The 12,558-nt window shown below is 43.8% G+C and overlaps 2 protein-coding genes across 4 annotated transcripts in view; one reads left to right on the top strand and one right to left on the bottom strand.

Annotated features, from left to right (window-relative positions):
- ift80 (intraflagellar transport 80 homolog (Chlamydomonas)) overlaps positions 1–6,342 on the top strand; it is a 65,025-nt gene extending 58,683 nt beyond the window's left edge. For all 3 annotated transcript variants that reach the window (XM_031573823.2, XM_031573822.2, XM_012838426.2), the window contains 4 exons: positions 4,068–4,157; positions 4,377–4,549; positions 4,938–5,061; positions 5,275–6,342. In XM_031573823.2, coding sequence (XP_031429683.1) covers positions 4,068–4,157; positions 4,377–4,549; positions 4,938–5,061; positions 5,275–5,385 — 498 coding nt within the window. In that variant the 3' untranslated portion in view covers positions 5,386–6,342. The remainder of the gene's footprint in view (positions 1–4,067; positions 4,158–4,376; positions 4,550–4,937; positions 5,062–5,274) is intronic.
- Positions 6,343–8,071: 1,729 nt separating this feature from the next.
- On the bottom strand, positions 8,072–10,681 carry LOC105909701 (uncharacterized membrane protein C3orf80 homolog). The gene has a single exon (XM_031574176.1). The coding sequence runs from the start codon at positions 9,194–9,196 to the stop codon at positions 8,603–8,605; it is 594 nt and encodes a 197-aa protein (XP_031430036.1). The 5' UTR covers positions 9,197–10,681; the 3' UTR covers positions 8,072–8,602.
- Positions 10,682–12,558: the final 1,877 nt, after the last annotated feature.

Below are 12,558 nucleotides of genomic sequence, written 5' to 3'. Positions count from 1 at the left end.
GTTCATTTGTCACCTTTTCTTTTGGTGAATGTAATGCATGTTTGTGTGTCTAATTTCCTTAATGTTTCTTAGTCTTGTGTTGGTGTGTGTGTCTGACTGTGTGTGTGTATGCCTGTGTGTGTGTGTAAGTGTATGCCTGTGTCTGTGTAAGTGTATGCCTGTGTGTATGCCTGTGTGTGTGTGTGTATGCCTTTGTGTGTGTGTATGCCTGTGTGTATGCCTGTGTGTGTGTGTGTGTGTGTGTGTGTGTGTGTGTGTGTGTGTGTGTGTATGTGTGCGCATTGTGGTTATGGTGTAAGTGTGTATGTGGTTATGGTGTAAGTGTGTATGTGAATGTATCTGTCCATCATGTGGACTCATGGCTGGCTTTCCTCTCTCTTTTCTCCCTCACTCTATCTTACTCTGGCTATTCACTCTTCTTTCACCTCCTTCCCCATCATGTTGAGTGTTTCTCTCTCTGTGGTAGGCCTCAGAGAAGGAGGTGAGTTCAGACAGAGGCCCTAATGTTCTTCCTGTTCTCCCTCTGTCCTTGTTCTCCCACATTCCTTCCCTATTAAGTATCCTGCGCATTGATCCCTTTTAAAAAGCTCCCCCCTACCAAAGACTATAACCTTTAATGAGGCTACATTTAGAAAATACAAGCTTGGGGTCACTAGGCAAACCACACACTTGACCACAAACACTATTTGCAAACTGGTTTTCAAGTGTTGGTGTTTGGGTTGTGTCATAGTTCACCCACATGGAACTCAGTTGATGGTGATAAAAGGGTCCCTGTGGAGAGCAAGTTTTACAGCACAGTCTTTTTTTTATCTCTTTATTATTACTTAATTATTATTATTACTGTTGCAACTCACCATAAACTGGTTATTGTATATTATCAGCCTTTGTAACACCATTGTCAAGGAGTCTTAAGAGCTGATGAATAAGCCACTGCAGAAAGTGTTTCGGAGTATAAAGGCGTATGAAGTCTTGCTGGTACTTTAGACACAGATGAGGTTTGTAAGTCAAAAACAGATGTAGGCAAATAATGTGAGATGGACGACTGACTATATCATTTAACAAATATAATAACAGTGTTCCTAGAATGGATCCTTGAGGGACACCATATTTTATGAAAAAAAATATATATATTAGAAAAGAAAAAAAAATCGTAGACTCCAAGGCCAAGAAATTTCAGCCGTCTTTAGTAAGGTACCCACTGTCAGTAGTGTCAGGGATGGCCAGCACCAGTGCTTAGGTCTCTCCTGTTGCTAAACTTCAGAAGCTATTCGGTAGCTAGCCAAAAAAAAATCAAAAGTGTTGTTTTAATATAGATATCTTAATGTTGAAAAATGAAAGTCGGCTTAGAAATTGGTTTATAATTGTTTTAAACAAGCAGGTCAAGGCCAAGTTTCTTCAGATGAGGTTGTACACAAGTCATTTTAAAATCATCAGGAACATAGCCAGGGGAAAGAAAATGATTAAAATCCAAGAGCAACTTGGGGCCTAATGCGTCTATAACTTGTTTTAAGAGCACAGTGGGAATGGCCTCTGAAGGACTTGAGGATGGCCTCATGCCAGCACGCTTTCTTAGTGTAGCACAGGACAAAAGTGTGTAACACAGCCAGGGAATAGGTCTGCTGTGTGAGCTAGCTCTAAGTGTTAGCCTACTGCACCGAAGATACACTAAAGTTAAACACCAAGCCTACGCACAAACAAGCTCATTTGAAGGCTTTAGTAAGTTGACTGTTATTTTAGTAGATGCACGGCCTAAACTGTCCATAGCTAAATAATCAGTGTATGTTTAATTGGCATAGTGTAATGGTATGCTATGTGGTCTTCCATGGTTCTTGTTCTTTAAAGGTTCCACATAGTTGCTGTGGCTGCTACTTGGTTCTATCACTCCTCGCTGTTTCCTTCTGCATTCTGTTAGCTAAAGCTGACTTCTACAATAGACATGCTAGTGTCTTCTACAGATGATCCCATTTTGCCATTTCCTTTTGGCCTTTTGATCCTTTCCACAAATGTTGTTGTGCATCCTCTGGTTGCTGTTGTTTTTTTTCGCGGGCGCGTTTATGGGGCATAATGACGGTTCCTGAGGCACTTTAGCAAACCAGTGACTAAGCTCTCCCAAACAAGAGTGCTTTTTAACGCTCCTTAAATGTGTTTCTATCGAGCCAGTGTGACACCATTTACCGTACGCCACAGCGGCCATTACCCCCAACCACCGCAGCCCGGGCTGAGTAATCTGCCATGCCTTGAGCCTGATGGCCGGGCTGCCGTGCTTTATGGTGCTGTAACCACAGTCCTGCTGGGAGACTGGCAGGAAACTCAGAGGGGGGATGTGGGAGTCATGGGGGAAGTACCACTTTTCAGGAAGACCGTCTTGCAAACATGTACACAACTGTAGACATACACACACATATACACACTCTCATTAATGAACATACACACATATACACACTCTCATTAATGAACATACACACATATACACACTCTCGTTAATGAACATACACATACTGTACACACTCTCATTAATGAACATACACACATATACACACTCTCATTAATGAACATACACACATATATATATACACTCTCATTAATGAACACATACACACATATACACACCCTCATTAATGAACACATACACACATACAGTATATTCACACTCTCATTAATGAACATACACACATATATACACACTCTCATTAATGAACATACACACAGTGCACCCATTCACATTCACATGCAAACATACACACACACACACACACACGCAGACATAGTTTTTTTGTGTGCCTTATTTACAGACTAAAAATGAACTGACCTGTGTAAATTGTAGTGTCTGTTACAATCATATCATGTAAAGTGTAATAATTTCTGTATCTATTAATCTATTCTATAATCTATTAATAAAAAGGAATAGTAGGGATGCTGTGTATAAATTAACTCAAACGATTACAAATGTAAAAATTGTGAAACAATGCCCTCTTAGGCCCTTTAAAAAATGCAGAGCACCGACGGGTGAGGAACTTGGTTAGGGGGACGGGGGGGGTGGGGGGTGGTGGTGCACAGGCAGGTTTTTATTAACTATGATGGCAGTGGAGTTATGGTTTATGGTTCACATCATTTAACAAGACTCCCTGCTAATAATCAAGAGAGCTGTTGTTAAGTGCACCTAGTGCTAGTCGGCATGGGAACTGTTGCTCTCCTCCTTTGCCCCGGGAGGGAAGGAGAGGTTCTCCCAAATTGCGGTCGTCCCTCGCTATGTGTCCCTCTGCCAATGTCCACTAAGAGATGTTACGGTAAGGGTGTGGCCTTCAAGGGGCCTTTCACGGAAGTCATCCCCTCATTTTGGCACACGCGTGGTTCTTGCATTTTTTTGTATGAAAGCCGCAAAACATCTATGATGACGAAAACACCCCTATGTTTATGGTTTTTCATCACTGGAGTCAAACACCCTGTGTCTACCCACCCCACCCCACACTGCCCCCCTTCACCATACCATGCCATGAGTCAGCCTGTGTAAATTTCAAGCTTAAAGCTGTTTGCTATTGCTCACCCTGCTTCCAGTCACAACGCCAGCTACTCGTCTGCATCTGTGTGCGCGGCCTGTTTGCCTGTGTCTGCATGTGTCTCCATGTGTCTGCATGTGTCTGCATGTGTCTCCATGTGTCTGCAATGCCTTTATTTGCTTGCATGTTTCTAGCCTGATCTTGCCTTCCTGTGAATGTCATTGCTTTGACTGTAGTATTGTGCACCACTGCTGGATTTAGGTTAGTGTAGTCAGAATTGGACTCAGTTCATAATTAAATTAAAATCCACCACATCAGCTGTCAGCCGGGCAGCATCAACAATACTCTTACAGTGTAACTGATTTTTCCTAGCATGCACCATTCTTTTAGTGCCATTTAAATCTTTATCCATCTTGAAGTCAGCTGAGGGTGGCCAGACTACGTCTCAGTAAAACTTGAGCAGAGATATAGGCTGGCAGAGTCAGGCCAGAGTGAGGCATGTCTGCCCCTTAAAGTGAGGCCCACCTGCTAAGACCTGGACAGCGATATGACTGCGCTCCCTCTTCACAGGATCAGGCTCTGTGGGCGTGTCTTGCTGGCATGGCGGTGGCCAATCGGGAGCTCACCACTGCTGAGGTAGCCTATGCAGCCATTGGAGAGGTGAGTCTGGCTTGCGTGTGTTCACAGTGCCTTTGAATGATGTTGCATATTCATAGGAAATCAGATCTGTGCCTGTCCCCTGCTCCCCCACACCCGCCAAGATTGATATGAAGAATTGTTTTACGATCTTGGCTGTGTTTGTCTGATTTGTTGTTGTTGTTGTTGTTGTTGTTGTTGTTTTTTTGTTTTTGATTTTTCTCCGTTCATCCTCTGCTGCAGGTTGATAAAGTCCAGTACATCAACTTCATTAAGGAGCTGCCCTCTAAGGAGTCCTCCCTGGCCCACATGCTCCTGTTCAGCGGACACCTGCAGGAGGCAGAGGCCACGCTGATGCAGGCCGGACTCACCTACCAGGCCATCCAGGTCCACATCAACCTCTACAACTGGGACAGGTCCGTGCTCAGCAGAGCAGAGCACACACTCTGTCACTCACAAGCATCTGTTTCTGAGAGCCCTGCCGGCTACACAGGAAGCTTCCAGTTAAAGGCACTCATGCCACCACAGCCAGCAGCTGACTTTAATTGTGTGAAAATTTCACTTAAACCTGGAAGGAAATGATTGGAGCGTGGGCATTATCGGATTGTTATTGCCCTTAGCGTAAGATGGAACGCTGTGTTTGTTTTATACGAATGGCTAAAACAGGCAATGGCCTAGTCATTTAAAATCAATATGAATGTTTTAATATAGACAGTCGGCAGTAAACCACTGGCTTGCTGCTGATGCATTATTTCTTCTTTATTGATCGTGACTGCTTGGTCCTCCCCTCTGTCTCTCGCACAGGGCCCTGGAACTGGCAGTGAAGCACAAAACACATGTGGACACAGTCCTCGCTCATCGACAGAAGTTCCTGCAAGACTTTGGCAAGAAGGAAACTAACAAGCGTTTCTTGCAATACTCCGAAGGGGTAAGATGGTCAACCTGCTTAGAGACACGCGAGTTCACAGTGAACATTTTCCAGACCTTCTGCATTGTCCCTGATATTTCTCAGCTAAATTAACGCCAGATCAACACTTTTTTTTTTTTTTTTTTTTTTAAACTTAACGGACTGTTAGCCTTTGGACGAGACGTCCTGGCAGCTCTTCCCGAGGTAGTTGAGTAAATGGGTGGTGTTTTTCAGGTGGAGGTGGACTGGGAGAAGATCCAGGCGAAGATTGAGATGGAGCTTGCCAAAGAGCGCGAGAGGGCTGCCACGACGTCAGTCAGGAGCAGCGTAGCCGCCCGCCGCTGACCCCTCTCATTAGACACTGTTAGGAGGAAAAGGTACTATCCAGAACCCTGAAGGTCCTTTGGTGTCTTATTGGAGAATTCAGAAAGGTCTAGTGAAGAACCGATATCAAGGTTATTATTTAGGCTCTTTACTGGATAATTGGGTATTGGATAGCACCTTACTCCTCTATTGGGGACAAGAAAAAAAAATTGATGTGATGAGTAGTCTGTAGAAAGACTGGCAGCTGCAGATGGACTGGGCCTGAATGAGCGTGTTCACTCGGAACGCTGAACGCTGATATCTGTGTCTGTTTGGTTGGGGAAAAGCCCTGTCGCCACACCAGGCCAGGCTCAGTCATACACATTCACATAGAACAGCAGTGGCCTGGAGCTCCTCAAGCACCCCCTCTTCAGACCGCTTTCTCTCTGTCAGTGGGACTGCGTGGGACCACCAGACCACCCTACTGCCAGGGGGGAGAGATTCAGTTCTAAGGCCAATACACAGTGTGCTGACATGTTCCCTGTGGATAAGGTCATCATTCCACCTTCAACCCCCTCTTACACACGGTGACAGCAAGTCATCTTGCAAAGGTGAATTTTAGACTAACACTACCTTTGTAACTGTGAAGAAGCACCGTTAGGATTTCCTAAGTCCTGTATATCAATGTCATTTTCTCTACAGAACACTTCTGATTTATTCCAATCTGTTTATTTATTTTATTATTTTCCTTCCAGTGAATGTTTCCATGATCTGAGGAAAGACGTGACCTTTATCTTAACTCTACTTTTGTTTTTGTTAATTGTTTGTGATTGTTATTTCATTTTTAAGTTCTTCAGTGGGCTACATCCCAAGTTCAAGGTGTGTATATATTTTTGTATCACTCTTGGTGTGTATTTATAATATCTTACATTTTATACTTATGTATTTTCTTTGTACAATTTAAAAGAACATATTTAATAAAAATATATGTGGAGTGAATACTGCATTTTCTCATTGTTGAATTAGAGTGAGAGAGAGAGAGAGAGAGAGAGAGAGAGAGAGAGAGAGAGGTGTGTACCATTTGGCCAGCAGGAAGGTGATTGAATAACTGCACTGTTGGCACAGGTTCTGTGTTTACAAGAGACACTTGAAACAGATCACATCATTTATAGTGTCATTCCCTGCCCAATACTGGACGGCATCCACACATCGTGGAACACGATCCAGGAATGCCCTGTGGATGCGCTAATGGCTTCTATCAGAGTGGCGCCTGGAGGGTAACCCTAGCATTCAGAGTAGCCTTTTCTCGTGCTGCTACATGCAGTGTGGCTTGTAAGTGTTTGAAGGAATTATGATACACAAATATTACTCTGTGTAACAAAATACACAAATTAAACTATTGAGTATTCTACGTAATATCGGTGCTAAAAGATGGAACGTTCTCACCTTCATGTTAAGTCACTGTAAAAGCTGAAACGATCTCTCGAATAAGATTGTGATATTTCCACGTGACATTAGCACAGTACAGAGACTGGGAGTACCCTTAAGAAACACGGCCCCTCAGATGTCCGGGATTGAGAGAGCAAATAATTGCCAGAGGTTGTAAACTCACAAAACAAAACAAACCCTTTTATAACCACAAACCAATGCATTTGTTGTCTTAACATCAGTTTCAAGTGGAGTGAAGCTTGATGATGCTTTGAGGCGCAGGAAACAGGTTAGTTTGGCCTTCCTTACACCCTCCTGACATAAGCAGGAAAGTTAGCTGAAGAAGCAATGTGGTTTTCATCAAGGAAAAAAAGCTCTTGAGATGGGCTTTGATTTTTGACCTGCATAAATGGCGAGGAAAGTGAAATTGTACCCTTTTCCCTGTGGGGGGCCGTGATGCAAACAGCCATGGTCACTCACAACATGCTGGGCCCTGGTGATTGAGCCTAAAAGAGTGGCAGTCTTGGCACTGTTCCTGTTAAAACTAAAATGATCACTCTTGGCTGACATACTGCCTTTTTTGCCTCTTTAAGAATTATTCTATGCCTATCACCAAAGTGACCTTTTCAACTTCCAAACACTTATATCAATATGTAAATGCTTGAGAGCTAGTTATTATATTTCTAGACTGAGAAGGTCAGGGCCTCTATTGGCTACTATTGTGGTCACTAGAAAGCATGACGTTTTCTTTCAAATATTGTTTAAAACAAGACTTTGTGGTGCGCTGGCTGATTGTTCTGAACTTTTTCAGGGGGTATTTCAGGAAATAAGCCCTGCATTCAGACATTTAGAGGACGAATAATAGAAATGTATCTACTGATCCCACATCACCTCATATCCTGAACACATTTTTCTCCCCGGGCCTAGAATGATTGGCAATGCGTAACAGCATGCGGCTACACAACCCCTTTCACTCACTCTTACGGTCTTGTTGAAAATACTCTAAAATTCGCGTCGTGTCTGCTGCGTGCCCCTGACTAAATTAGATAGGAGGTTTCCCATGGGCTATCTGCAGAACTCCAAGCGCCGCAGAGTGACAAACACGGATGCGAGTGCAGTGGGTCCACTACCTTCTGAAGCAATGTAAAACAGGTGTTAGTTTTAAATATTCAACTCCTCAAAGTGGCAAGGTATTGATTAAATATATTTATTTGTTTATGTATTTACATGTAAGGAATATTTTATTACATATAACCTACACATTTCTAAGTAAATATGTTTAAATGCTTTCTCCGAAAAGACTGCTTTGCTTTTCTCTGCTAAATTCTTGGTGAGGCCTCCTATGCCGTGCTCCATGATCAAAGACGCAACTGCACAGTAGCCGATTGTATTCCCATCAGTGTCTTGGTCCAGTGATTGTCCTAACAGGGTGTTAGCTGTTCCCGAAGAATTTGAACAGTTTGACAGAATCACTCTCTACAGATCTTAATTTCAAACATGAGAGCGATTCAATGAAGTCTTCAAAATGTTCAAAATACGTCTAAAATGTACACTTCAAAACTGTAGAACAGTTTATTGCTTGGAGGTTATGAGATGTTAGCGCCAGATTAGCTGTCAACACGAAGCGATGCACTACCAGATTACTATCACTTTTTCCTCTTATTATACGGGACATTTTAGACACAAACATACAGTGGTTTTAAAAATCAATATTCCAGCATTCTTTTCTGCTTATAATTGCACTTAAATGTTCAAACGGGGTAGCTTATCCGTAGAATTTAACAACTTTAAAATAACGGGCCAAAGAAGTAGCCTACAGTTTTGTCTTCATTTACACAGAGTTGCGGGTGGTCCTTGTGGAACTCACAGCTCCCATTCTCTCCTCTCCCCGACCATTGTTTGGAACCCTTACTTGTCCTCTGGAACATGCCAATAGATTATCATCAGAACGGTCTCTTTCCACCTCTTGCATTGTCTCCTCGTATGTTGGCAAATATTTCACCTCATCGTACGCTGGTAGCTGAAGTACCGGTGAGGTGAAATCCGTGATGCACTGGTCCGGGAAGCGGTCGAGCAGCGAGTCCTGAGACGCAGTGGTGTGCGTGTTCAAGAGAGAGGGATCCTCCTCTCTCTCCTGTTGCCTCCGCGGCCTCGGGCAGATAATGCGCTGGATGAAATAACCCATGGCGAAAAGGAGCAAAAGGATGAGAATGCCCGACAGTTTCCGTGTAATCCAACCGACGTTGTCGAAGAAGGTGTGCAGCGGCAGCTTGCAGCAGCGACTAGTCACGTTGCCGTGCTGGCAGCATTGCTGGTCCTCTCTACACTGGAAGTCTCCACAATTCCGAAGTGCTTGACAGGTGTAAATCAGGAAAGCGGTCAGGAAACTCACGCACGTCCTGATGTCATATTGCACATGAAGCATGCTGTGATTCTCTGTGGATGTATTTCCCCGCCAGTCACTGATGTTCTTCCACCGGGCTTATATGTCAATCCTCTTGTCTGCAGTTTCCAGTGCTAAAGTGAAATATTTCTTGCGGACAATCCCATCGGCAGTAGGCTTTAGCTACTGATATCTCACTAAAACGTGTGTCGATGAAAGTCGAACAGACCTCCGGTGGTCCACGCAGTAGCCCAGTACGAGTGGTGATTCCTCGATTCACTCACTGGCAAATCCAAGCCATTCTTACATCATTACTGGGAGAGAACATCAGAAGACCGCAGAAGAAATTTGACCAGACTCACTTTATCAATAATGGCACTATACGCAGAAGGGCCCGGTGAAAACATCAAGTCCACAGGATACTGTTTTCAGAACAAGTAAAACGCGGTGCCGGTGACTCAGGGTGGTGTGAACAAATAACGTTATCTGGTCAGTTGGTTCGATGGGCTTAAAAAGAGAGAGAGACAGACAGAGATAACCACCTAATGAAAAATGAATGGCCCTTTTTACCGTGGGTTTCAATGGGCTCCTAAGTGCGTCAGCAATCATTTTACTTCCAGTGGACCCCAGAGAGCCCGATACACGCTCATAAACATGCATCCCACTCTACCCTTGATGTACATTGTCTGTCTGTAATTGTCACTTTATCTGTTTCACATTTTACAGCCATTTTGATCGACCTGTACTTGCATGAGGCTGGGCACTGTGATTTTTCTTCAGCCGACTGAAAATGATCCTCACTCCTTAGGCCTAGGCCTTACATTCAGGGCGTAGACATAGGTCCACTTTTAGGCCAACGCCTTATCTTAAAATAGATTAATATCTTCATATCGCCAGTGTAATGTGCCTCACAACATTATTCATTATTCATGTGGTTATAGGCATGAGCTGAGCAGAGCTGTGCGCTGGTTAAGTAACACTAAAGTGCATAGGCTACCTGGGTTCAGCAATTACGTTTGCTCACATCTGGATTCAGTCAAGTTGCAACCTATGGAGGAGTTATGGAATTAGTACCTACGCCATAAACACTTCAGCATATTCAGATCAAGTGGCAGTATGCCTGCCACAAGCTTAACGCCACGCCTTTCTACCGATAACATTACTGCGCAGTAACCTATATGTTCGTTCTGTTGTGATACATAACGATAAGTATTTTGATTTTAAGATGATTCTGCTCTTCTGGTGAAAGCAATCTGTACCATTCGAACGTTTGTCATTATCCACATTTGCCATTTCTTCTTGACACATTTGAAAAGCATGGATTTAGTCGATATTTCACATGAGCGCGGGGCTAATGCACAATATGCCCAATTCAATTACCAAGACATTATACTGTAAAATACGGTTGTGGAAGACCAGCACAGTGCGCTTAATTTATTTAATTTATGCAGTATCGAGTTTCTCCCCAATCTTTACCAATTACGGAAACGTGATACACGCAGGATCATGCTGTAATGAAATAAACATCTACACAGAATAACATTTGTCATCCTATTGGCCTAATGATTGAAGAAATTTTGGTAAAAGCAGGATCAACAAATTGCTTATTCATTGTGAGTGTTTCTTTTCGGTTTTATACTGTTTTAAGTTTAAGTTAAGTTTTAATGTTTTGTTTTATTTCATGACAAAACCGAAAAAGACAGCTAGGCTATACATTTCATCAAATCAGTCTAATTTCAGAGAGATAACTTGCCAGAATGATACAGGCTAATGCCTTTTGTGTTACCAGATGAGAACACACTTGAAACCGACTCAGGAGGAAGGAGAGGGAGAAGATAAATGGTCACTTTGTGGAGAGGGATGCATCACAAACTCACAATTGGTGCCTTTTCAGCAGCAGTAATGACTAAGGGTCCCCCGGGATCCATCCAGGGCAATCAAAGTCTTACATGAATGTTCTGCAGAGCTCCCCTGCCACTAATCCAGTCTAGGCCTGTCTCCATGCTAAAGGGGGCATAACTCAAGCCCAGCATCTTCTCAAGCTGTACTGGCATGTTTGTGGACATACGTGCTGAGCCCCTAGGCTGGAATATGTTGAAATCTCCCACGTAGGAGCTGATTCTGGGCCTGTTCTGGCCCAGGTCTGGCGTCTGGTCTGTCTAGGTTGCCCAGTGAATGTGAGCACAGTGGATTTGTTCTGTGCTAAGTGCTCTGTGTTTCGTACACAAAGAGGCCGTATATGCGACAGGTTTGGTCATGCCGAGGAACAGATGTTCACACTCAGAATTCATTATGAAATGCTTCAGGCTATTTTATGTCTTTGAGAAAGAAAGGCATAATTGCCTTATAGCCGACTGGGGATGATAATTTTTTGGTGATGAAATGACTGCTGTGCAATGTCATGGCTATCACATACACATTTGAATTGAACTGAAGCAACCATGTGAGGTGATTGATAAACAGCATCCTCTGTATTTCTCCACAACTCTCTTCAATCTGTTGTTGTGTTTCATTGTATAATTGTCTCTGCTGCACTTCTCCACTCAGTCTTCATATCTGGAACATCGTTTAAGCATATCGACTTCTGTCCGTCTCTCACCAAAGGAGACCTATGCTACTCACAGGCAACTGAAACCAGAACAGATCAGATGTGGATTGGTTCCATGTCAGAAACAGGCCGAATATGGATCAGGCCAGATCCTTTGCAGAACCCCATCCTTGGCTGGCAGCTGGCAGGGAAATTAAGGAGGGTGTGCCCCTCTCTCTCTCTCTCTCTCTCTCTCTCTCTCTCTCTCTTTCTCTCTCTCCCTCCCTCCCTCCCTCTCCCCCCCCCCCTCTCTCTGAAACCCATCTCGTTGTTCGCTGCCTGGCCAGGGCTGGAGCACGCGAGGCAGAGGCAGGTCATTTGTGTGGGAGGGGAGTCTGCATCACAGAAATCCCATCTGCCCCCGTCCTAATAGAAAGCAGGTTGTGCAGAGCCGCACTAAACAGAAAGTAAATCACACACACTTCAAAAACAAAGCACACACACACACACACACACACACACACACACACACAGTAATGATAAAATAAAAGTCCGGCACTAGTTATTTCACACCCACGTACTTCCCCTCCTCTTATCGTGGCGGAGGCTGCCTCTGAGGCTGCCCTGCTCTGCAGGTTTCTTGGCAAGAGGGTTCGTCAGCACTTTGATTTGCTTTTGAGGGGAAAGGGGATAAACTCTCCTCTCTCCTTTCTGCCTTCCTCAGCACAGCCAGCCATAGATCCTGTGCATATGCTCTTACACCGAGCTTCAGATGAACTCAAATGGTCAAGGTGGAGGTCAGAATGCTTGGAGAGCAAATCTGTGGTTACTTTATAACTCGGGGTGCGAAGAAGCAAGCACCTCATAGTGTAAGTGA

This window comes from Clupea harengus, chromosome 9 (assembly GCF_900700415.2).
Source record: "Clupea harengus chromosome 9, Ch_v2.0.2, whole genome shotgun sequence".
In the NCBI taxonomy this organism is placed as follows: domain Eukaryota; kingdom Metazoa; phylum Chordata; class Actinopteri; order Clupeiformes; family Clupeidae; genus Clupea; species Clupea harengus.
This window is presented reverse-complemented; position numbering and strand designations above follow the sequence as displayed.

Bases quoted from the DNA above. Each gene is read 5' to 3' on its own strand.
- LOC105909701 (XM_031574176.1), bottom strand. From the start codon at position 9,196: ATGCTTCATGTGCAATATGACATCAGGACGTGCGTGAGTTTCCTGACC.